This window comes from Poromitra crassiceps (genome assembly GCF_964638095.1).
Source record: "Poromitra crassiceps genome assembly, chromosome: 3".
Classification (NCBI taxonomy): domain Eukaryota; kingdom Metazoa; phylum Chordata; class Actinopteri; order Beryciformes; family Melamphaidae; genus Poromitra; species Poromitra crassiceps.
This window is the reverse complement of record NC_139625.1, coordinates 47,320,138-47,343,695: the sequence shown is the minus strand read 5'-3', so window position 1 is coordinate 47,343,695 and position 23,558 is coordinate 47,320,138. Positions and strand designations below refer to the sequence as shown.

The 23,558-nt window shown below is 44.3% G+C and overlaps 1 protein-coding gene across 1 annotated transcript in view; it reads left to right on the top strand.

Annotated features, from left to right (window-relative positions):
• akap6 (A kinase (PRKA) anchor protein 6) overlaps window positions 1-23,558 on the top strand; it is a gene marked incomplete at both ends in the record, with an annotated part of 377,282 nt that overhangs the window by 204,843 nt on the left and 148,881 nt on the right. Inside the window, one exon of the mRNA XM_083633037.1 lies at window positions 2,517-2,637. Within this exon, the coding sequence (XP_083489163.1) occupies window positions 2,517-2,637 (121 nt within the window). The remainder of the gene's footprint in view (window positions 1-2,516; window positions 2,638-23,558) is intronic.

Here is a 23,558-nt window from a genome sequence, read left to right as displayed (position 1 = left end):
GACGCATGACTTCTGTGTTCATCAGTAAATCATCAGTGATGTGATCATAAAGTCACTGATCAGTGAGTGAGCTCATCAGTGATGTCACTCGAGCAATTGTGATATCGTTGGTGATGATGGCCTCAGCTCAGCATGTCATCAGTGTGACATCATCGGCGACCTTGTGACGCCGTCAGTGATTATGTCATCAGTGATGTCACTTGAGCATCGGTGACGATGTCATCAGTGATGTCATCGGAAACCTGGCAACTCGTCCCCTAGTGACCATGCCGTACTAATTCATTGAGTAACACTAAGGGGAAATACCTAGGCATCACAAACTATATCAAATCAAAAGAACAGAAGAATTGGTTAAAATGGGATTGCCACTTACAGGAAATAGGAACTGATTAGGGTTCCTTCCCTTTTTCTTTTTCTTTCTTATTTTTTTTTACCTGTTCACGTTCAAATATTGCTTCCTTTATGTATTAAGTACCGATGCCGAGAGACTATAAAATGCACTGTATCTGACCACCCACTCCTAAACAAGACCTCACGTTCTTCGCCCCTTCTGCTCTTTTCCCCCCGTTTGTTTGAATATGTTTGTAATATTTGTATGAAACTTGGAAAACTGTCAAAATAATAAAAAAAAAAAAAAGAAGAAGAAAATGGGCATAATGTGAGGAGGGAGGCACTGATGGTCTGATGGGTTTTTAAAACCAAGGAGTACACCACCCTGGCCCAGGTGCACCCAATCAGCTGTGATGACCCCGCCCACCGGGGAGGGTCGTCACCACACTGAAACAGACTCAAAAACACACAAATACAAATATTCTGTTTGTTTGTTTTCTTTCTCCCCCATAGTCGTTTTGTTTCATTGTCGGCTGGCAAATGCTAATGCAAAGTGTGTGTGTGTGTGTGTGTGTGTGTGTGTGTGTGTGTGTGTGTGTGTGTGTGTGTGTGTGTGTGTGTGTGTGTGTGTGTTTTTGTTTGTCTGTTTGTGTGTGTCTTGGTTAATGTATGTACTTGCTGCAAACTGAATCACAGCCAGCCGGGCATGAATTTTGTGGCGCTGAATGAATTGAAATGAAAGAGAGAGATGGAAGTGACAATCTCCCTCTCCACCTCTCTCTCTCTCTTTCTCCCTCTCCCCCTCTCTCTCTCTCTTTCTCCCTCTCCCCCTCTCTCTCTCTCCCCCTCTCTTTCCTTGTTTCTATAATTTCATTCATAGTTTACGCCATCTACTGGGATGGCTTGTTGGATTGCTGCGCGTGTGTGGGATTCTTCGTAAGTGTGTGTGTCTGTGTGAGTGTATTGTTTAGTCAGTGAGTGTGTGTGGGAGTCCTTAAGTAACTATATATCAGTTTGTGTGTGTTGTTTTGTGTGTGTTTGGTGCATTGTTTCAGGTGTGTGTGTGTGTGTGTGTGGGGGGGGGGGGGGGGAAACGCCATGTGGGTCTGACAGAGCTGTCAAACTGTCGGCGGGGGTGATCGGAGAATTCCAAACAATTTCAGCGCTAATGTTGAGAAACATGTTGGCGATCCCCACAGAGACGAATATATACATAATAAACACACACGCACACACACACACCTTAACAAAACGGCTGACAGTAATGTGTGTGTTTGAGCAATCGTCCCCTGTTCCAGCAGCATAAATATTTGATGTGATTCTGTGTCGAGGAGAGAGGAGAGGAGAAGAGAGGGGAGGAAAGGAGAGGAGGACAGAGGAGAGCAGAGAAGGAGAGGAGACGAGAGGAGGACGGAGGAAAGGAGAGGAGAGGAGGAGAGAAGATGTGGTGGTGAGAGGGATGATGAGGAGGTGGGGCAAGAAAGAGGGTGAATATGAGGGAGGAGTCTGGAAGAAGGAGAGGAGGTAGAGTCAAATCAAAGCTGAGTCGTGCTGACTTGGTGGCTCACTTGGTAGCACGCGTACGATGTGAGCCATCGTACGCGTACAATTTTTCTACACTGTCATTTGAGGTAACCAAAGCCTTTTAGTAAGAGTTGCCATGGCAACTCAATAACCCATGGCCATGGGTTATTGGAGTGGGTTATTGGATTTATACAATGGCTGTGAACCAATCAGATTGCTTGATTTGAGAGAGCCGTTTTATAAAATGTAATAACATACAACTGCCACAAGATGGCTCAGCCAGCAGAAGTATCTGGAGCATGCCGTTATCGATTACCGTAATTATCGTAATGCATTGCAGTAAAAAAAAAAAGGGAAATAAAAACGGCTACCTAACGAACCCCACAGAAGCAGATCAGAAACCAAGGAGGCTTAGTAGTAAAATATGAGCAAATCTACTGATCAAACAGAGGTGATTAATCTGTAATATCTCTAATGTCTCTAATATAAGCCTGATTCCAATAAAGGCCTAACCCTAACCCTAACCCACCCTCTCAACAGAAACTATTGCAAATACAATAAGAGTTCAAAAACAAAACTGAATTAACTGAACTGAATACCCCTCTCTCTCTCCCCCTCTCTCTCCCTTTCTCTCTCTCCTCCTCTCTCTCTCTCCACAACAGTCTTCAGGAGTTTGAGGCTGAGTACCAGGAGCTCTGGGATTGGTTGATGGACATGGACGCCATGGTGACGGACAGCCACCAGCTGATGATGTCAGAGGAGCAGAGACGCCACCTCTACAAGGTACAGTGAGCTCTCAGATTGGACCGCCTGCCTTTGAATCTGCCTGTCTGTCTGCCTGTCTTTCTGTGTAACTGGGCTTTCATTCTATATGCCCAATTGCGGCATTGCAGATCAAAGCCATTGTTTTAAATGAGGGACATGGCAGCGCTCTGCAAAACAGCAGTGCAGCCGAAAGTGATGCACACCAGCTTGATTTTCTCGGCAGGTTTCACTGTGAAAGTCAAACTATATTGAACTTTGACCTCAAATTACGCTGACGTCTTCGAGGCACGTTCAATGGCATTCTGGAATTTACAGGAGCTAGTGTTGTGTTAAGTGGTGGCTGGTACCTTTTTTTCCAGTGGGGGTGCTATACCAAAAATCAACATTATGACTTGGTCACTTTGTGGCTTAAAATTTCATTTTTGTACCATGCATCTTCATCTTCTTCAAACTGGGTCCCCCGAATATGGGACAATTTGAGGATGATGAAGACCCATGCACCTTAGCACAATTTAATGCATTTCCTTTGAATTGAGCTTTTCTGAACTGCTGAAAACACGGACTGCACACACACACACACACACACACACACACACACACACACACACACATACACACACACACACACACACACACACACACACACACACACACACACACACAGGGTTGCACACGCAATAATTTTAGGTGATAACAGGCTATAATATGAAGGCTAACATTCCACAATGCTTTTTTTAAATATCCAAATTAAAAAATTAGTAGCTGCTTGTATCCAAATCCAATAGACCAGTGATTCCCAAACGGTGGTCCGGGGACCACTGTTAGTCCGCGAGGCTCCACCTGGTAGTAATCAAGAGCTTTGCTGACTGTCATCAGCCTATCAGCAAATAAGATTTTTTTTGTTGGTTGTTTGTGGTCTGACTCGCAAAAGTAGCCAACTACAGTGACTTTTTTTTAATCCGCAGTGGGAAGTCGTACTTGGGAAATTTGGTTTCATACATAGTGGTACTTGGTCTGAGAAGTTTGGGAACCTCTGCAAAGAGTAATGCAGGGATGATGTCTTTTTATAGTCGGAAGGCGGAAGTCCCGGACTTCCTGGATCTTACGGGGAAAAGTCAATGGGCTTTTAGAATGGGGATTTCACTTAAATGCATAAAATAAGGTCTGTGGTTAACAAAAGTTTATGGGAGCGATAACTTGGGTTCAAGATTCAAGATTCAAGATTTTTATTGTCACTCCATGGTACAAGTATCACGTGTGAAATTCTTGTGCTTTGGACTCCGTTTACAACATAGTACAAATATAACAGGGCATATGAGTGCAAAAACAACAAGAGACACAACAAGCAATAAGGCAGTATAGTGATAAGACAAGTCAGAGACAGTGGCATATTCACTGCACATAGGTGCACATGTCATGTGCATACTTTAGACGTGCTTAAACATTTTAAATTTGGCGTATTTGACATACAGGTGCAAATAGCATATTCCTTATTAAACATACAATTAAACTCTGCGTTTTAAATTCGGCGTATTTGACATACAGGTGCAAATAGCATATTCCTTATTAAACATACAATTAAACATTAGACATACGTAATGGTAGCAGCTACAGTACGGTACAGTACGGCTACTACACTATTTGTGTATGTTAAGGAGTCTCGTGGCCTGCGGGAAGAAACTGTTCCTCAAGCGATTTGTGCGTGCTTTTGGAACCCTGTATCTTCTCCCTGAGGGTAACAGGGAGAACAGGCTGTTGTGGGGATGTTTTGTGTCTTTGATGATCTTCAGGGACCTCCTGAGGCACCGCTGTTTATACAATTCAGCAGGATAATCTTCACAAAAGTGAATCACTTTTATGCCTTTTGAAGCGTTGTCTAAAAATTGTGTTAAAAAAATGCATTTACATTTCAAAAGTCAATGTGGTCACGCGATGAAATAATAATCCAAAGTAGGGATGTGGATTTTTGGTTAATTTTACTTTCGACTAACCAGCTCCCTTAACTGGTTAATCATCGGTTAATTTTATTTTAAAGACATGAGATATTAGTTAGTGGCGTGCCTTCACTCCAGCGCTTTATTCAAGGTTTCAGACGGCATATATGCAACCATTATTTTAGAGTGTGCGACTCCGGCACTATGCAGTGCTTCCCAGTTCCCACATTAACAAATTCGCTTGAATTTGACGTTAGTCTGTCTTATGTATTATCTAGACTAATGTCTGTAGTGTGATTCGTTCACGTGGAGCAGAGCAGCAGGCTCTCTTCTGTGCAGAGGAGGAGGTGGATGGGCGCGCTCCGCTCCGCTCTCACAAGCAGAATCATACACACAGTCTGTGAGAAGACTGAAGACTTTGGCAGAGAAATGACGGACTTACGTTAAACATTTTAAACTGAAGATATTCTTCTGTAGAATCCATGTGGAAGACGCTTGTTGCTTGAAACACAACGAGCGATCTGTCTCTCTAAACACTGAGCGAATGTAGTGAAAGTACAGAGCTCTCATGAGACCGGATTTATGCAGTTTTCCACGCTTGGCAGTAGGTAACATTTTAACGCTATTTTCAGCACATGATTGTCCCACACAGCATCCTCGGATTTAAGGAAATGATAGAACATGGGTTAATGAACTGATTGTTTGCACTGTGAAATGGTCAGAGCTTTCTCCTTTGAGAGGGCCAGCCTGCTGACTGATGCGAGTTTATCACAGAGCACATCTCAACTTGAGACAAGTGGTGCACGCGGGCGAGGGGGCGGACAGTGAGAGAGAGAAGTCAGTGACAATGCGCACTGCTTTTCTCTCTCAAACATTTGGAAAAGCCTTTCTCTAAATTAATGTTGTTTTGGCAGTGGCAGGAGCTTTTCATTCCTATATAATGCTGCTACAGTAGGCTACGTTAACATTGCTTCCCGCGAAGGAGGAAAAAAATCACCACATTGGCAACACGTTGTATGCAAATGTAATATGCAAATGAACAGTTTGACCGACATGCTTAACCGACCAATGACGTTCTCGGCGGTTAAACGGTTAATGGTTAATCATCGACAACCCTAATCCAAAGTTAAAAATCCACACACCAAGAGCTAACAAAGGGTAACCGAACTAACAGAGTATAACCAAAGTTACTTCCTTGTTCGCCTGAAGGCACAAGCGCTGTGTGCAGTCATCAGTACAGCGCATGCGCACTGTCACCTCTGTCATCCATTCATCCATCGTTGTCTGTCCCCCTGTCCCTCTCTCCCCCCCTCCCATCGCTTTACACACACACATGCATGCAGGCACATACGCACACACGCACGCACACACACACACACGCAGGCACACCCGCGCGCACGCACACACACACACACACACACACACACATTTAAATGATTTATTTATGTCCACATAGATACAGAGTACAAAGGACATAAACACTAGTAATGCAATCAGATGTTGGGAGTTGGTCACACACACACACACACACACACACACACACACACGCACCGCCTTCATCCTCACCAAGGAGAATGGGATTACAAGGCATAGCTTCCCTCATAACCATATCATACAGCTGTGTGTGTGTGTGTGTGTGTGTGTGTGTGTGTGTGTGTGTGTGTGTGTGTGTGTGTGTGTGTAATGAATGACTGCAGCCAAGTGAGTCAGACAGAAGAACAGCATGTGTTACGATTGGAGATCTGAGTCATCCTCTTCTGTCCTTCACACTCACACACACACACACACACACACACACACACACACACACACACACACACACACACACACACACACACACACACACACACACACACACACACACACACACACACACACACACACACACACACAGAGATGGAATGCTAGACAGAGACAGACAGACAGACAGACAGACAGAGTGAAGCTGCAGACCGTAATGCACCTAATATCTGTGCAGGGTGAAAATACACGAATAAGCCAACTAGCACACAGTGTGCGTCTGTTGCCACCACGACCCTGAAACACCCAATTTAGCAAACAACTGACAATAAAGAGTTTTAACCCTTTGTGCTGCTCTGTCCCTCTCACTCACCCTGTTTCACTCTCACATAAGCACTCTGCATTAAATGTGTACTATGCAACTATTTCATAAAAAAATATGATATACCCTCATACAAGTTTTCCGTCTAAATCATCACTTCTCACCCATTACAATTGTGTGGTGCAGAGACGCTGCCCCCTGTGTGTATTTTCATGGTTGGAGATTGTTTTGCTGTGTTCTGTGTTTATGTTGTCGAGCGAGCCTGACAGTAAATAGGTGAGAGCGAGCGCCGGACAACCGTTGAAATGCAGGGATTAAAAGTTTTTTTCGGATAGTTTCACAGCGGTTATGTTATAAAAGCACAAATAAACACACACACATACCTCCAAACCATGGAGATATAAGCTCCAAACAGCTCGCAAAATGCTCTGGGAAGGTGCCACACTTCTGTATTTTTATTCCGATGACTCCGGCTGTGCTGAGCTGCCCCACTCTGAGAACATCTTAGCGATGCTATTCGCTCGGCTGCTCCGAACTGAGTGATGTTATTGGCTGAGCGCTACACGTCCCCACATGGGGCTCTAAAAATGTTGCCGCCTAGAAGAGTCCCGAACAGCCAAAACAATGTTAAAGCACGAAAATACAAGCAGGGGGCAGCGTCTCCACATAAACACGCTGCCACACTATTATATGGGCCAGAAGTGATGGTTTTTAGGGAAAACGTTTGTATAAGTCTTGAATTTGTTGCATAGGATAGATGGTTTTGATAATTTGTTTACTAAACCCCAGAGAAAAAGAAGAAGAATATCCGGTCTACTTACTGTATACATAGCTGAGCCAGAGACATTTAATATAGATAGAGACACCCCAACTTCCAGTCACTTCCTGTATCTGTGCCACAGAGGTTTCGCTACTGCCATGCCCACTTAGGAGACTGTTCAGCCAATCAAGTTTCATGCCATTGACAGACAAACGTTTTTGGTCCGAGTGAAATACTCTACGATCTCTCGTGATTTGAAATGTAGCTGAATCGCTTGGTTTGACTCATTAAAACTGTTTTTATACGCATTTTACTAAAAAAAGAATGCCGGGCAAATGGCTCCTGTGCATAGTGGGCGTAACTTTGGCTCTCTATTGGCACTGCCTGCAATGAGTCATCTTGCTACTCTGTTAAGTCTCTTTGACCTAACTTTGTATTGTTTTTCCACTCCTCTCTTTCTCTCCTCTCTCTCCTTCTCTCTCTCTCTGTCTCCAGTGGAGAATTGTGCATGGGGCCATGGCTACTAACAGACACGTGCCATGTATAGATCCAGGGGTTGAGTAGTGGTCCTTTCTGTCAGGATGAGGAGACGTTAGAGCACCTTTGGCTGAGATGCTCTATAGACTCAGCCAGCTGTTTTATTTGGTACAGCAGTGGATTACTGGGTTTGGAGAGGCGCTAAGTGAAACAGGCTTTATTTTTGGTCCTAAGTATAGTGCTCCACAACATAGACGGGTTAGCCTCCTTAACTTTTTGTTAGGTCAAGCTAAGATGAGTGTCTGGCTCATGAGAAGGAATAAAATAAAAGGGACGGGGACTGTCGATCCAGACCTCCTGGCCAGGAGACTTGTAGCAGCTCACTTAAAAATTTAGTTTGCATATTACAAAATGGCCTCCAACTTGGATGAGTTGGTGGAAAACTGGCGATTGGGGAATGTGCTGTGCAGTGTAGTCCAGGATTCTCTGGTTTTGGCTTTCTGAGGGAAGGTAAATGGTGACAGCTTATTTCCAGCTTTATTTATCCTTTATAACTCACCCTGAAAAGGAATTTTTGAAATCGATCCACTACAAAGCTATAAGCGCTGAGCAACGGCCTGGAACAGAGGAAATAGGGGCATGTGTAATGTGTGCATTTACATCCTGTAAATAGCTTATTTTCTGACACACAGCGGCTCATATCCTTATTATATGATGCTGACATAAATGTGAGCCGCTTTATTTACTTCTCTCAGCCAGCTGTCACATCTGGTGACTTTATAACCAAGTCCTGTGAGAGTCTCACATCAGGTGAGAGTTGAGAGCTCAGCTGCAGTGGATCAAGCCGCCGTGACAGTAAACACTGTAGGATGGCTGGATATTTATCTGATGTCGAGAATATGGACCACGCATTTAAATTTGATGGCCGCCTGTATTTATTTGAGCTGGACTAAAGTCATGTGGATTACAAACTGAGGAGCGGGGGGAACAGAGAGCTTCTATCTCTACCAATGTGATGGACAGCAGACAGAGACAGGGTGGACATGCTGGCTGCACCAATGTAAATACAGCAGACAGAGACAGGGTGGACATGCTGGCTGCACCAAGGTAAATACAGCAGACAGAGACAGGGTGGACATGCTGGCTGCACCAAGGTAAATATAGCAGACAGAGACAGGGTGGACATGCTGGCTGCACCAAGGTAAATACAGCGTGCATTTTCTCATTGTCTCTATGATATAATAAGATATAAGCAGTTATTTACAGACACACACACATTGATGTTTGTAACATCACTTTGACTTTACTTTTTTAAGTATAGAGTTATACTGATCATATTTACTGTAATATTTGGGCTATAGGCGAGCTAGAGGACTAGCTGACCAAGCTATTGTCTGTCTTGTTTTTGTATTGCTTTTTATTCTGCCTTCGGTGATTTTCCTTTGTGACTATTTCTTATCATTTTATTATTGTCATTTTACTATTGCATTTTACTATTGCTTGCATTTTACTATTGCTTATAATGTAATGTGTAATGTGTTTGAACCCCAGGAAGACTAGCGGTCGTCTTAGTGGCAGCTAATGGGGATCCTTTTAATAAACAAATAAACATAAATACATGCTTTGCAGTTGCCCCTATGACCTCTCTTATGGTGCCTCTCCTCTCTCTCTTTTTCTCTCTTTCTCTCCTCTCTCTCCCGCTCTCTCGCTTTCTCTCTTCTCTCTCTCCTGTCTTGGTTCTCCTCTCTCTTCTTCTCTGCCAAACCTTTGTCCTTCTCAGCAGATGATGTATTTAGGTGCTGGGCGGTGAGACTCACCTGCTTGCAAATTATTGATAAGTGTAAAGATGAAGCTAATTTCTCCATAGGAGCCGCGCTCTAATATTCATCTGCGTATGAATATTCATGGCGGTGGGCGATGATGCTGCATGAATTTTAGATGATTCTGGAAACTGGGCTTTTTTTTTTGATGTGTCAACTCTGCTGCTGAAATATTGATGTGGAACTCGACAGGGGCGACTCCTCGCCCAGCCCAAGGTCGCTCCCTCAACTGTAGCTTACTTTCTCTCTCTCTCTCTCTCTCTCTCTCTCTCTCTCTCTCTCTCTCTCTCTCTCTCTCTCTCTCGCTCGCGCTCTCTCTCTCAGGCTTACGGGTATTTTTGGGTTGTTTCTTTATTAGCAAACACGGTTTCGGAACTTCTGTCTCGCCGGCACAATGTTTCTTTTTTTAATTAATGGGTGAATGAATGAATCAGTGTTAATTTTGACAGAAAATTTAGATTTTGTTTTAGTCATAGTCTTTTGACTAAAATGCCATATAATTCTAGTCATATTTCACTCATCTGAAATGTTTTAGTTGACTAAATGTCATAATATTTTAGGCAACTAAATCTATGGTAGATTTAATCGACCAAAATCTAACGGGCTTAGTGTAATGTATTATTGAAATGTTTCTCTAGAATTTCCAAACTCATGGGAAATACCTATTCATCTGTTGTTATGAAATGTATTGGTTTGAGCAATACAGACAGATTTAACTGTTTAACTTCTTCTTCTCTTCTGATTGGATCTCCCCAATTCATCCCTCCCTCACATTTCCATCTAGTTTTTATTCGTTGACGAAAATGTCAATAGATTTCCTCATAGTTTTTGTCATCACAACTTTGTTTTTATTTAGTTAACATCTAGTTTTCATCAGTGAAAATTGGTCATCGACAAACAGTTTTAGTCATAGTTTTTGTTGACAAAATTAACGAATGATTAATTAATTAATTAAATGAAAAGAGGGGAGTAAAGGAGAGAGAGAGAGAGAGAAAGGAAACTGCAAAATCTCTTCATCCTACAAAAGAAAGTTCCTGCAGCTTGGGAAAATCTCTCTCTGTCTCACTCTTTCTCTCTCTGTCTCTTTCTCTGCTTTTTTTTATCAAGTCAGTTCCTCCAAGAAAATTGTGATTTTGCTATTGCAATAATTAATGCAAATTCAACCAATCTCTGCAATATTTGGGGGCGGGGGGTTTCTCAGCAAAAATGGCAAAACAGGTTCCTCAACTTGCCATTTTTGACATTTTACCACACACACACAAATTTGCATAAAACTTTGCAAATGGCATTGAAATTTTTGAGAAAAGGTGCCAGCTGTGTGCAATTTGTATAGCCTGGTAAACCAGCTGGTCACGTGAACTCACATTTCATTTCGTTCTACCAGACCGTCTGGCCTCAAGCCCTGGGAGGGTGTTTTCAGAAATTCCAAAGCAACCGCGCTGGAAGTGGGGAGCTGCCGGGGCTGCAGCCCCCTCTGGTGGCGGCCTCAGCCCCTGCACCTTCCTGACGCAGCCCCCACCAGCCCCACCCTCATTTGGCGAAACTTCAGTGACTGTGTCACAGGCATCTCTCTCTCTCTCTCACTCCCCTCATTTCCCCGTGGGTGCTCTGCTCTGGGCTCTAGGCTGTGGCTGGGCGGGGTCGAGTCACTTTACATTGATTTGATAGCAAACTCCACCCACCCGAGGCCCGCTGGCGGCCCCGGGTTACAAAACGAGTTGATCAAAACATAGCCCAATCTGATTGGCTGCATGAGTCAGTGCACTCTATGTGACACTGCTGACGTAGTGAGTAAACACACTTGTGCATTGAGCGGTATCAGAGAGAGAGTGACAGACTGACACATCTCAACACAAGTAGCCAAAACAAAATGAGGAGATTTTTGATCACAAAACCTAGTGCGTTTTCCACCACCACCAGTGCAACCGTGACGAGTAGCCTACGACTTCCAGTTCCAGGTGAGGTGTAGTAGTGTATGTTATAATGTTGGTTAAAACTTTTGATCTCTCAATCAATGTGTCTGTGTGGGTCGGTCGCTGATGCTGACGCTGTTCATGTTCTATGTTGCTGAGATGAGTGTGGTTTACAGCATGCTTCGGTCGCTTGTTCCTATTCTGTCGAACTGAAGTGGTGTGTGAAGTGTGTGTGTGTGTGTGTGTGTGTAGGTCGCTGTTAAATGTCCTATGTCACTACAGCTTTATCGCTTTATCGGGGGATGGGTTGGGCGACGGGCATGCGCAAGCATGGGCACGCACTGGCACAGACATAAATCGGCGCCCCTGATTCCATTCAAGTTTTAAGACAATGTGCAATACAAGTGCCAACTTCACGCAGCATGCTCGCACAAGGCCGCGCCGCGCAGCGCACTTTGCGTGTGCTCGCACCTCGCACGTGCACGCGCACGCGCATGCACCTCGCACGCGCAAAGTGCTCGGCGCGGCAAGTCCGACTATATGCTTCAGCCCCCCTCGTGGGAGATAGCTTCCCGCGCGTCTGTTCCAAAGTGTTCTAGCCTATCAGCGACCCACCTCGTAGTTAACATCGTAACTGGTCAATCAGGAACGCCGCTGGCAAAACAGTAATGGCTGGCCCCGTGGCTGTCCGCCTTGAGCAGTAACATCAACGTTCGTCGAGTTTAAACAGCCATAAAGTGCAGTTATTGCAGAAATAGACTCAATAACAACAATTAAGCAAGTACAGGAGTATGGAACAGCAAAGTTTCTCGACGAAAAATATGTTTATGCCGCTCTCCCAAGTGGATTTGGATTTGACTGGATCCAATGCTGATTGGCTGAAGGAGTTGTCTGTCAAGGCAAGTACACCGCCCAACTTGCGCTAGTGCAAACACTGGATGAAAGCTTGAGGCCAGATGGCCTGGTAGAACAAAATTAAATTTGAGTTCACGTGACTGACTGGTTTACCAGGCTACTCTCAGATGCCCTTCCAAGTGAGAAAACATGATGAAGTGCCCTTGCAATGGAGAGAAAAAAATCCCGGTGAAGAAAATAGGTGGCATTGTGCCAAAAAGTGAGAGCCTGTTTGCACATCGCACAAAAGTTGGCTGTCAAATAGTGATTGCAGTAAAGCTACATGCTGGAAAAGGCGATTTTACAGCCAGGTTGACAATCTCTCGAATATATGATGCAACACTATCATCTTGTTGCATTTTTACGATACAAGACAGACCGGGAGGAAAAGAAAGCATTCAAGTAAGCCATTTGCGGTACTTGGCACTTGAGGAAATCAATGCATCTGGCCGTGAGTTTGGTCGTTTCATTAATTGATATGCATGAACGATTAATTAATATGTGCGAAGGTTAATAGCGGGCACTTATCACCCAATAGCCTAGCTACGTCACATCACCCAATAGACTAGCTACGTCACATCGCTCAGCTCTGGGGTAACCCGGACCTTCACAGATCCAGGTCCAAGGACCTGAGACTACCCCCTAGCCTAGTCACAGATCCAGGTCAAAGAACCTGAGACTACCCCCTAGCCTAGTCACAGATCCAGGTCAAAAGCCCTGAGACTATGCCCTAGCCTAGTCACAGATCCAGGTCCAAGGACCTGAGACTACCCCCTAGCCTAGTCACAGATCCAGGTCAAAGGACCTGAGACTACCCCCTAGACTAGTCACACATCCAGGTCAAAGGAGCATCACATGAGCATGCATACCGCGGTATTGTGTTGATACATACACCCGCACCTAGGTAACACCTAGATAACTCCTGAATTTGTCCATGTCTGAAAGGGGCTTTAGTCACACTCACACTGTAATGTTGACTTTGTGCCACAAGGGGGTGGCATTGACAATGAATGGGGACTGGTTGGAATAAATGTCTGTGCGTGTGTGCGTGTGTGCATGTGTGCGTGTGTGTGTGTGTGTGTGCGTGTGTGTGTGCGTGCGTGCGTGCGTGTGTGTGTGTGTGTGTGTGTGTGTGTGTGCGCGCACGCGCGCGGTTCCTTTCTCGGAGTGACCGTTAAAGAACCTCACTGTGTTTCCCCCAAATACTGGGGAGGGGGGCTCGACCCCGTAACCATAGCAACGCCGGGGCCCAACAAAAGTTGTTCTTTTTGGAGGTGAGTGTGTGTGGGTGTGTGTGTGTGTGTGAGAGAGAGAGAGAGAGTGTATGTGTGTTTTTGTGGTGTGCATTTGAGAAAGAGCGAGGAGTGTGTGTATTTGTGTGTGTGTGCGTGTGCGTGTGCGTGTGCGTGTGCGTGTGTGTGTGTGTGTGTGTGTGTGTGTGTGTGTGTGTGTGTTTCCGGAAAGCGAGCGCTGGACTGACAGTAGTTTCTCCATGCTTGGCAGGCGGAGGCTCTACTGTTTATTGTGATGTTAGATGGAGGCACTTATCAACCTTGGAGAGGAGTGTGTGTGTGTGTGTGTGTGTGAGAGAGAGAGTGTGTCTGAGTGTGTGTGTGCTGTCGTCTGCACCCCTTCACACCAGTGAATTTGGGTGTTTTCTCTCTAATCTGTGGTTAGCGAGTGGAAAGCATTTAATAATTTAATGACAGGACTCTCCAACATGTCAACAGTCCAGGAACAAACTAAAAGCTAAATCTTTGATTTGATTTGATTTGATCTTTATCTCAAATAGATCAAACACATAAAATCACAGTAGAGACAAAAATGTAACGATAAACAAATAAGTCGGCTTTCATCAAGGAAAAACAAACGAGGATAAGTTGGAGAAGGGGTATAAGGCTTATCAAAGAGCTATCTGCCTCTAGCTCGACCAGCGTTCAGGTTTCATTTGATCTGATTGGTTGGAGCACTGCAGCATTCACTTTTCACTTGATCTGATTGGTTGGAGCTGGACCAGCATTCACTTTTCACTTGATCTGGTTGGAGCGCTGCAGAGATTCAGTCCACAGCAGAGCAGTGAAACCTTCAACTGAAGTTAAAGGGACAGATCACCCCAAAATCAAAAGTACATATTTTCCCTCTTACTGTACCTGTAGTGCCGTTTGTCCAACTATAGATGGTTTTGGTGTGAGTTGCCTGGGTTTTGGAGATAGTGGCTGTAGAGATGTCTGCCTTTTCTCCAATACAATGGAACTGGATGGTACTCGGCTTGTGGTGCTCGAAGCGAGAGGGGAAAAAAAACATTTGAAAAACTCAACAGCAACGTCTCTTTCCAGAAATCATAACCCGGTTACTCAAGATAATCTACAGACCTTGTTGTGAGCAGTTTTACGTATAGGAACTATTTTCTATTGAGCAAACTACACTCTAGCAGCTAGCGTGTAGTTTGGTCGAAAGAAAATAGCTGCTAGCTAACAGCTACTGTACTGAACTACACCTGCTAACAGCTAGGTGTAGGTGGGTGGCACGGTGCCTCAGTGGTTAGCACCGTCGCCTCACAGCAAGAAGCTTGTGGGTTTGAATCCCCACCCCGGTCCTTTCCGTGTGGAGTTTGCATGTTCTCCTCGTGTTTGACTGGGTTGCCTCCCACAGTCTAAAGACATTCTGTGTTTGGGTAGTATCATAATGTAAGTCAAATGTATGATGTATGTAACCTATGTTGTGTAGATATATTTAAGCAATATAGCATGAGAGCCAGTGTGTTGTGGCAAATATATCCCGCTGATCAGCTGCTGAGCAGCGGGATATATGCCACAACACACGCAGCTCGAGTGCTATATTGCTTTTATAAAACGGTTTCCAAGTATGATAATATAATAATAATAATAATACTATAAGTCCGACTGGCATGGCATTCTGATAGAGTCAGTTGAAACACTACTGTAAGGCGGGACCTCTAGCAAGAAGATAGACGTGCGGGTGATTTGATTGGATCGTTCTGGAGACTGAAGTTGACATTGGCCAATCCTGGCGCTTGCTGAGAAGCTGAGAGCTTTCTGCAAAGCCCGACACCAACTAACGTTACGTCTTATTTAGAAATGCGGGGTTAACAGCCTTTTTTTTGCAAAGAAGACATTAGCCCGCGTCTATTCTTGTACAAAACATAATTTTCTGCAAAGTATTAGTAAAGTTATAAGCGAAGATCGATTCACAAGGATCTGACAGCTGTCTCCGCCATTTTGTTTTTTCTACATTGTCATTTGAGGTAACCAAAGCCTTTTAGTAAGAGAGTTGCATCTCATAACCCATGGCCATGGGTTATGGCCATGGGTTACGGTATTTATACCATGGCTGTGAACCAATCAGATTGCTTGATTTGAGAGAGCCGTTTTATAACATGTAATATATGACTGTGATGATGCTATGTAAAGCCGTTTGAGACATGCTTGTGATAAGGGGATGTAAACAGAACATGAAACTGGTCACAACACTGTCTCACTCATCTTTGTCAGCCATTATTCTCTCCTCACTTCTTCTTCTCTCTCTCTCTCTCTCTCTCTCTCTCTCAATTTCATTCACATTATAGCAGCAGTGTGTTACTGTCTCTCCATATTGGTTTCCCCATATGTGACCATCATAGCTTCTTCTGTTTGCATTTTTGTGTGTGAGTGTTTCATTTGTGTGCATGTGTTGTGTGTGTGTGCACACACTGATGTTTTCGCTGTGTTCCCCTATGTGCTCTCTATTCATCCACGCTTCCTTCTGTGTGTGTGTGTGTGTGTGTGTGTGTGTGTGTGTGTGTGTGTGTGTGTATGTGTGTGTCTACAGATGGTGTTTGTGTGTGTGTGTGTGTGTGTGTGTGTGTGTGTGTGTGTGCGTGTGTGTGCGTGTGTGTGTGTGTGTGTGTGTGTGTGTGTGTGTGTGTGTGAGCAGTTTTTGTGTGTGTGTGTGTGTGTGTGTGTGTGTGTGTGTGTGTCTGTGTCTGTGTGTTGAGGGTCCTCAGGGAGATGAAACAAGCATCAGGCCTTGTAGCTGCTGTCAACCAATCACAGATCAAGGCCCTTGTAGTTCAGCCAATAGCTGATCAAGGTTTTGGCCCCGAGCCCCTGGGGAGGCGGAGCCAACACTAATTTCCAGAAGCCCACACATGCACGCACATGCACACGCATGCGTGCGTGCACACACACACGAACACTCGATTTTTGTTTCTCAAATAAAAATGACAGCAGGTTTGTAGCACTGGAATAGAACACAACACAACAGAATAGAATTAAATAGAATAGAAACAACTGCCATAGTAGCCTACAATATGGACGTAGCCACCATGATGTCACCCATTGGTTTGTGGGCTCCCATTTTGAAGCCTCCAGAGTAGGGATGTCACGATATTTCGTCCCACGAAATTTCGCGATACTAAAGTCCCACGAAATTGCGCGATACAAAACGTGACGATATCGTGGAGATGAAAAAATATATCCCAAGAAAAAGAACCTCTGAACATGTTGCACTGACGGGCCGGCACTGATCTTTATTCTCGCTCTATCTTTTTCATTACTTTGCTTGAAATGGGGACTAAACCGACGCTCATTAAATAACCGACAAGATTAAATGCGCTATTTATAGACTAATGCATTGCTGGCGAAGTTTGCGCAACACTTATTCACGTTTCCCCGTGTGGTTATCCCCATGCGGACCGCATGTTTCAGTGGATGACAGCAGCGCACTGGCTGTGTGTGTCTGCCTCTGCCTGCACTGGCAGAGGCGCGGACGGACAGTCTGACAGGGAGACCCCGCCGGTCCGTGGCAGGCGAGATGTCTCCCCTCATCTCTAAAGACTAGACCTACAGTAGTCTGAAATGAACTAGTTTGTGCCATTGTTTCCACGGGCACAACATGTCGGGTAAGCAGTTAATAGTATAGCCTACAAATTAATCTCGCTCTGAATGCGTCTAATGTGCACATAATAGGCTATCTGTCATTAGGGGATGCAGCTCTGTACTCCCAAAACAATTTCTAATTGTACGTTACGATTACCATGTCTAATTGTACGAGTAACGTTAACTTGATACTACGTTTCAATCGTCAATTAACGCTCCGCAACGCTCAACATACAGTGCAGTCAGAGAATTCATTGAAGAGGAATCATCCTCCTTAAGAGGATGACAATTACATATGAAGATAGTAGCCTACACAATACACAGCTCATTGCCTGCATAATTTATTTAAGATATAGATTGTATAGTTTATTTTTCTTTTAGGCCTACCATGCAACAAACGTTTAGTTTGTGACAGTGTGACACATTATATTGCAATATAAGCCAATTATCTTCCATGTCGTTTTCTAGTTATTATAACAATTTCCAACAACAGCATTTGTTTTGCATTTTGTGTATTTCAAATAAGACTATTTTTCCACTCATATATTTTCGTTATTCAAGTTTTGTAAAAAACTAATAAATATCGTATCGTATCGTATCGTTATCGTGAACCCAATATCGTGTATCGTATCGTATCGTGAACTGAGGGTATCGTGACACCCCTACTCCAGAGTCACAGTGCCGGCTGCTAATGGGGGCACGGTGCTCAGTGGTAGAGCTGTCGCCTCGCAGTCAGAAGGTCCTGAGTTCGATTCTCGCCTGGGACACTGTGGGCGCTGTGGTTGTGTTCCCCCCCATATCTTCAGTGCCTACTGCCCAGGTGGGGTATCTCATCGTAAGGGCCTTTCTCTCTGTGTGGAGTTTGCATGTTCTCCCCGTGCTCCCCCAGGGGGGTTCCTCCGTATATAACCCCTGACTTCTATATAATCAGACTTCTTTTTGTAGCCTGTGGATTCGCCCCCTGTAAGGCCATTAGAAAGAATGCAGGCTTAAGGCACGTCCGCATTGGCTTCACTTTTCAGACCCAGAGCTTGGTAGAAATGGCCGCAGCGTTCTAGATAGATAGATAGATATATCTTTATTTTTGTGTCACTCCTCAACAAACAAGTATGGTATATAAAAAAAAAAGCAAAAAGTGCATTAAAAAGTTGAGGACCACTCACATGGAGTTGTGAGACACAATACAATTCAAAACAATAAAAGATAAAAACATACATACAAGTACTATTACACAGAAAATACAGTTGGCAATACAATATGTAAAAGGAGGGGGCAGTTTATTGGACGGTGCTCATGAAGGCTACTCTTCTTTTTAGGATGAGGTGGCAGGCCTCATCGTGTTCACCAGCTAACCAGCTTTTACGCAATTTATTTATGTCATCAAGGTCATTAAAATTCTCATAGTGTTTTGATAGAAAAATTAAAAGATCAGCGCGAATGTCGTTGTAAAGTTCACAGTGTAATAGAACGTGGGCTTCAGATTCAATAGAACCACTGTTGCACAGTGTGCAGAAACGACTCTCAACTGGGGTGTTGGTGTATCTGCCGGTTTCCAGAGCTAAGGGAGCGACTCCACATCTAAACTTTGCAAGGGCACTTCTATACTGCCTGGGCATAATGCATTGTACATAGGGTTCTGATTCAAAAACATTCTTAAAAGAACAGTAAGTACGGAGTTTGTTTCCGTCTGGCCTGTTAATCTGCAACAGCCATTTCTCCTTGTCTGCCTCTGCAACTGCTTGATCAAGACTCCGTAGATCATTTCTTGAGAGAACTACTGTAGATCAGTGCTGGCGAGATGGGATAAATGTAGAGAGCTGAAAAATGTTCGTACAGTATGAGCATAGTTTTTCACATTTCTCATCTGGTTCTAGATGATAACACTGGAATAGAATAGAATAGAATAGAATAGAATAGAATAGAATAGAATAGAATAGATTAGAATAGAGTAGAATAGAATAGGAACAATTGGAATTTGGAACAGAACAGCGCCACTTTCAATTAGGGATGTCATGAGAACCGATACTTCGGTACCAAGTCGATACCAACATTCTGAAAACGTGACGGTACTCTCTTTCCTCCAATACCCAAAGTACCGACGGGAACCGAGGAGGCAAATCTGGTTGCTTCATTTGTGTTGTTTTTGGGCTGTAAATCAGCAGTTATCTGGCAACCTTTTTTTTTTTTTTTTTTTAAGACTCGCAGCCGTGAACACGTGACTACCTACCCACACACTACACACAGGAGAACAACATGCAACATGGCGGCGGCACCCGCATCTGCTTCTTCAACAACTAACCTGGCTAACGCTACCGCAGCTACTGCTACCTCACAGCACCTCGGCTGCGCCGTACAGAGGGTCAGCTGAGCAGGCACGAGAGGCTAGTGGTAGTCTGCTACCGCCAACTACCATCAGCACGGCCCGTGAAGGTCCGTTAGCGGGCCTATTAGCCTACGAGCAGGCACGAGAGGCCAGTGGTAGTCTGCTACCGCCATCTACCATCAGCAAGGCCCGTGAAGGTCCGTTAGCGGGCCTATTAGCGCAGCGACAGGAGGCCAGTGACTACCCGTCACCCCCGATCTCAAACAGCACAACGACGAGACGGCCTCCGACCATCAACAGCACTTCGGCTGCGCCAACTACCATCAGCAAGTCCCGTGTAGGTCCGTTAGCGGGCCTATTAGCGCAGTTGCCAAGAAAAACACCAAAAGTCGGGGATGGAAGTACTTTAGATTCGAGGCTGATGAGCATGGATTAATAATTGAACCCGATAAACCTGTATGCAAACGCTGCCGGAGCAGTTTCCAGACGAAAGGGGGAAACACATCCAACTTAGCGAAGCATCTAAAAGACCGACATCCAGACCTCTACAAAGATTTCAAGGTGAGTGCGTTTCATTTCAACGTAACGTAACGTGTTGTCATTGCCCATCTATTAATAACGTTACCTAAGCTAACGTTAAACAACCCTGAAATAATAAGATTTCAAGGTGAGTGCGTTTCATTTCAACGTAACGTAACTTGACAACGTGTTAACACATGTTGTCATTGTCCATCTATTAATAACGTTACCTAAGGTAATGTTAAACAAGCCTGAACTAATAAGTTATCAAACGTTTTGTTTGAGAAGGAAGGCTGGCATTGCTGTTTAGTTGTGTGTGTGCGCGGTTGGAATAGGCTACCGTTCACTCTGTCAAAAAAAACGATTAAAAAAAAAACGTTTTAAATGTCACCACTCCATGTCAGTAAACTACTGCTTGCACTGTGTGTGTGTGTGTGTGTGTGTGTGTGTGTTGTTTTTATAGTCATTAAGCTGTAGCCTACCTTCTAAATTAAATATATATTTTCTTTCACAGTATGAGCCAGAGGAGGACTTGGACCAGGAGGACAGGGCCGGTCCAGGGCAAAGCCAGCAACAGCCACAGCAGCAGCAACAGCCAACAATAACGGAGGCTTTTCTGAAGCTCAAAAAATATGACCATGACTCACATGAAGCACGGAAATTAGATAGGGCAGTTGCTGAATTCATATGCATGGACAAAGTTCCTATCTACACCGTAGAAAAGCATGGATTCCAGAAAATGCTTGAAAAGTTCAACCCCAGATATGAGCTACCATGTAGGAATTACTTCATGTACACAGAGATCCCCAAACTCTACACTGAAACTAGAAACCTCATCACCACACAGTATTGTATTTTCTTTACTTTAAGGCTACATGCCACTTGTTCTGTTTAAACGCACACAGTATTGTTTGTTTTAAATAATGAAGGCTACACATCACTTCAAATGGTTCTAATAAAGGAGTGTATGTTGAACTACATGGGATTTATCGCTTTGTTTTTATTTTTACCGTGGTATCGAAAAGAATCGAGTATCGTGGAATTTCACTGGTATCGGCATCGACTACTACATTTCTGGTATCGTGACATCCCTACTTTCAATAGAACTGAATAGAATAGCACGTGTTGGAATAGAGCATTAGTGACATTAGAGGCGTCCATGTTGGATTGAGTCATCACAGACAGAAACACCTCCATCCACGGTCCCTCCCTCTCCCTCTCTTTCTCTCTCTCTCTCTCGCTCTCTCTCCCCCCCTGTGGCTAGTTCCATTGGAGTCCAACTAATTACAGTGGCTATCAGGGGTGTGTGTTTGTGTGCTTCCCCCACCGCTGAATTCTCATTTCAAATAGCCCATGGTGCTCTGGTGGAACGCTGGGCTCAACACACACACACACACACACACACACACACACACACACACACACACACACACACACACACACACACACACACACACATACACACACACACACACACACATACACACAGACACACACACACACACACACACACACACCTGCTCATTAACTGGGTTCCAAAACCAATCAGTGTGGTGCAAAGCTGGACTGACAGAGGAGCTCTGTCTGTGTGTGTGACACACACACACACACACACACACACACACACACACACAGGAGACAGGGAAACAGACATATGGATAAGGCAAAATAATCTACATTCCGGCCATCCTGAAACAACATTTCTCGATTTTAATTTATTTTCATTATTTCTTCTTAAATCTTTTCCATTTTCCCTTTTCTCTGAAGTACTTCCACGTACCCCTAGGGGTACCCCAGTTTGGGAACCACTGTTCTAGTCTGACATTGCCTCCTGTCTAACCGATTTCCATGGGGAGGGCATTTGATTTTCCCTGACCAATAGAGACCTGGGAATCTGACGGATCTGCAAGCTCATGTTTTATTTAGTCTGGTGTCAGGCTACTAGACACCAATGTATCCTAGTGGGCAGAACACAAACAACATCTACCCTTTGAATAAGTACCTTCAAAGCAGAATGCTGTTTGGATTAGGGATGTCACCGTGTACACGACTACACGTGTACACGGATATTAAATCATATCCGTTTAGAAAAATCAATAACCGTTTACACGTCTTTTTGTGTGTGTCCTTTTGAATAAAGTTTTGACAATGATTTTACTGTGTTCTGGACTCGCAATCATTCATTTCTCATCAAAAATAAACTGTGCGTGTGTCCACTAGGCGTATTCCTGTCAGTTGGGCGCTGGGGGTGCGCTGGGGAGCGGTGGCCCCAGTGGACAGTGTGTGGAGAAGGAGATTGAAAATAACGTTAACTCAGCAGTGGCTTCAGAAAGGTGCTGGTGCGGGCGCTCGTTTTCAGGCATCTAATTATAATGGAGAAACTATCACTACAGAGACAGAAAGGCTGTGGGAGCAGATTGACTAGGTGAGTGCTGTGCTTTTTATCACAGTATGTGTTGTTAGCTGTTAGCTATCAAGGTAGCTACCGCTGCTAACGTTTTCAATCTGCCTCCTTGCATGTTGTGTGGTGTGCTGGGATCGGCGCTCCTCAGCGCTCTTCCAGCGTTTAACTGTCAGAAAAAGAGGTTTAGTGGACATCTACTGCCTGTAAGCTACATCTACTGCCTGTAAGCTACAGGCAGTAGATGTACATACAGTAGATACAGTAAGTTACTTTATCGTTAAAGTTTTCACCCAAGTGCAGTACGTTGCATGTAAGGACGCGTTGGTCACAATGCGCAAATGCAGTCCACAACAACAACAACAAAAATCCGGTTAACAGGTTACACGCTGCCAGAAGGTCCAGTGTACACGTTTAGAAAATGTTGTAACTGTTGACATCCCTAGTTTGGATTTCAAAGTAAGTGGTACTTTTAATTGATTTAAAACAGCCTTCCTGGTATGGAATTATTTACCTATCTAAATACAAGAGGTCGTTCAAGCAATTTGAGAGCATGATTTATGAATTTCACGTTCAGATTTTGGACCCTTGGACTCAAAAAGCCCCCGCGTGTGCTTAAATTTGCTTTGCTTGTCCTCAAACTGTTCTCTCACACTCAACGTTTTCTGCTTGGACAGATTTCCTGCACTCGTACTCAAAAATCCCCTGCTCACACTTACATTTCCTCTGTTCACGCTCAAACTCGGTGCCTGCATGCAAATGTCCTCCCCTCCCCCTTCAAACTGCTACTGTGCGCTCTTGAAACTTCTGCTCTTGGATCTCTTCTCTCCTCTCAGATTTGTTGTGCAACAATCCTGTCAGAAATCCACAGCCAATAGAATGCCAGGATAGTGTCACATGATTGCTGGGTCGGGGATCATGTGACACTATCCTGGCATTCTATTGGTTGTGGGTTTCTG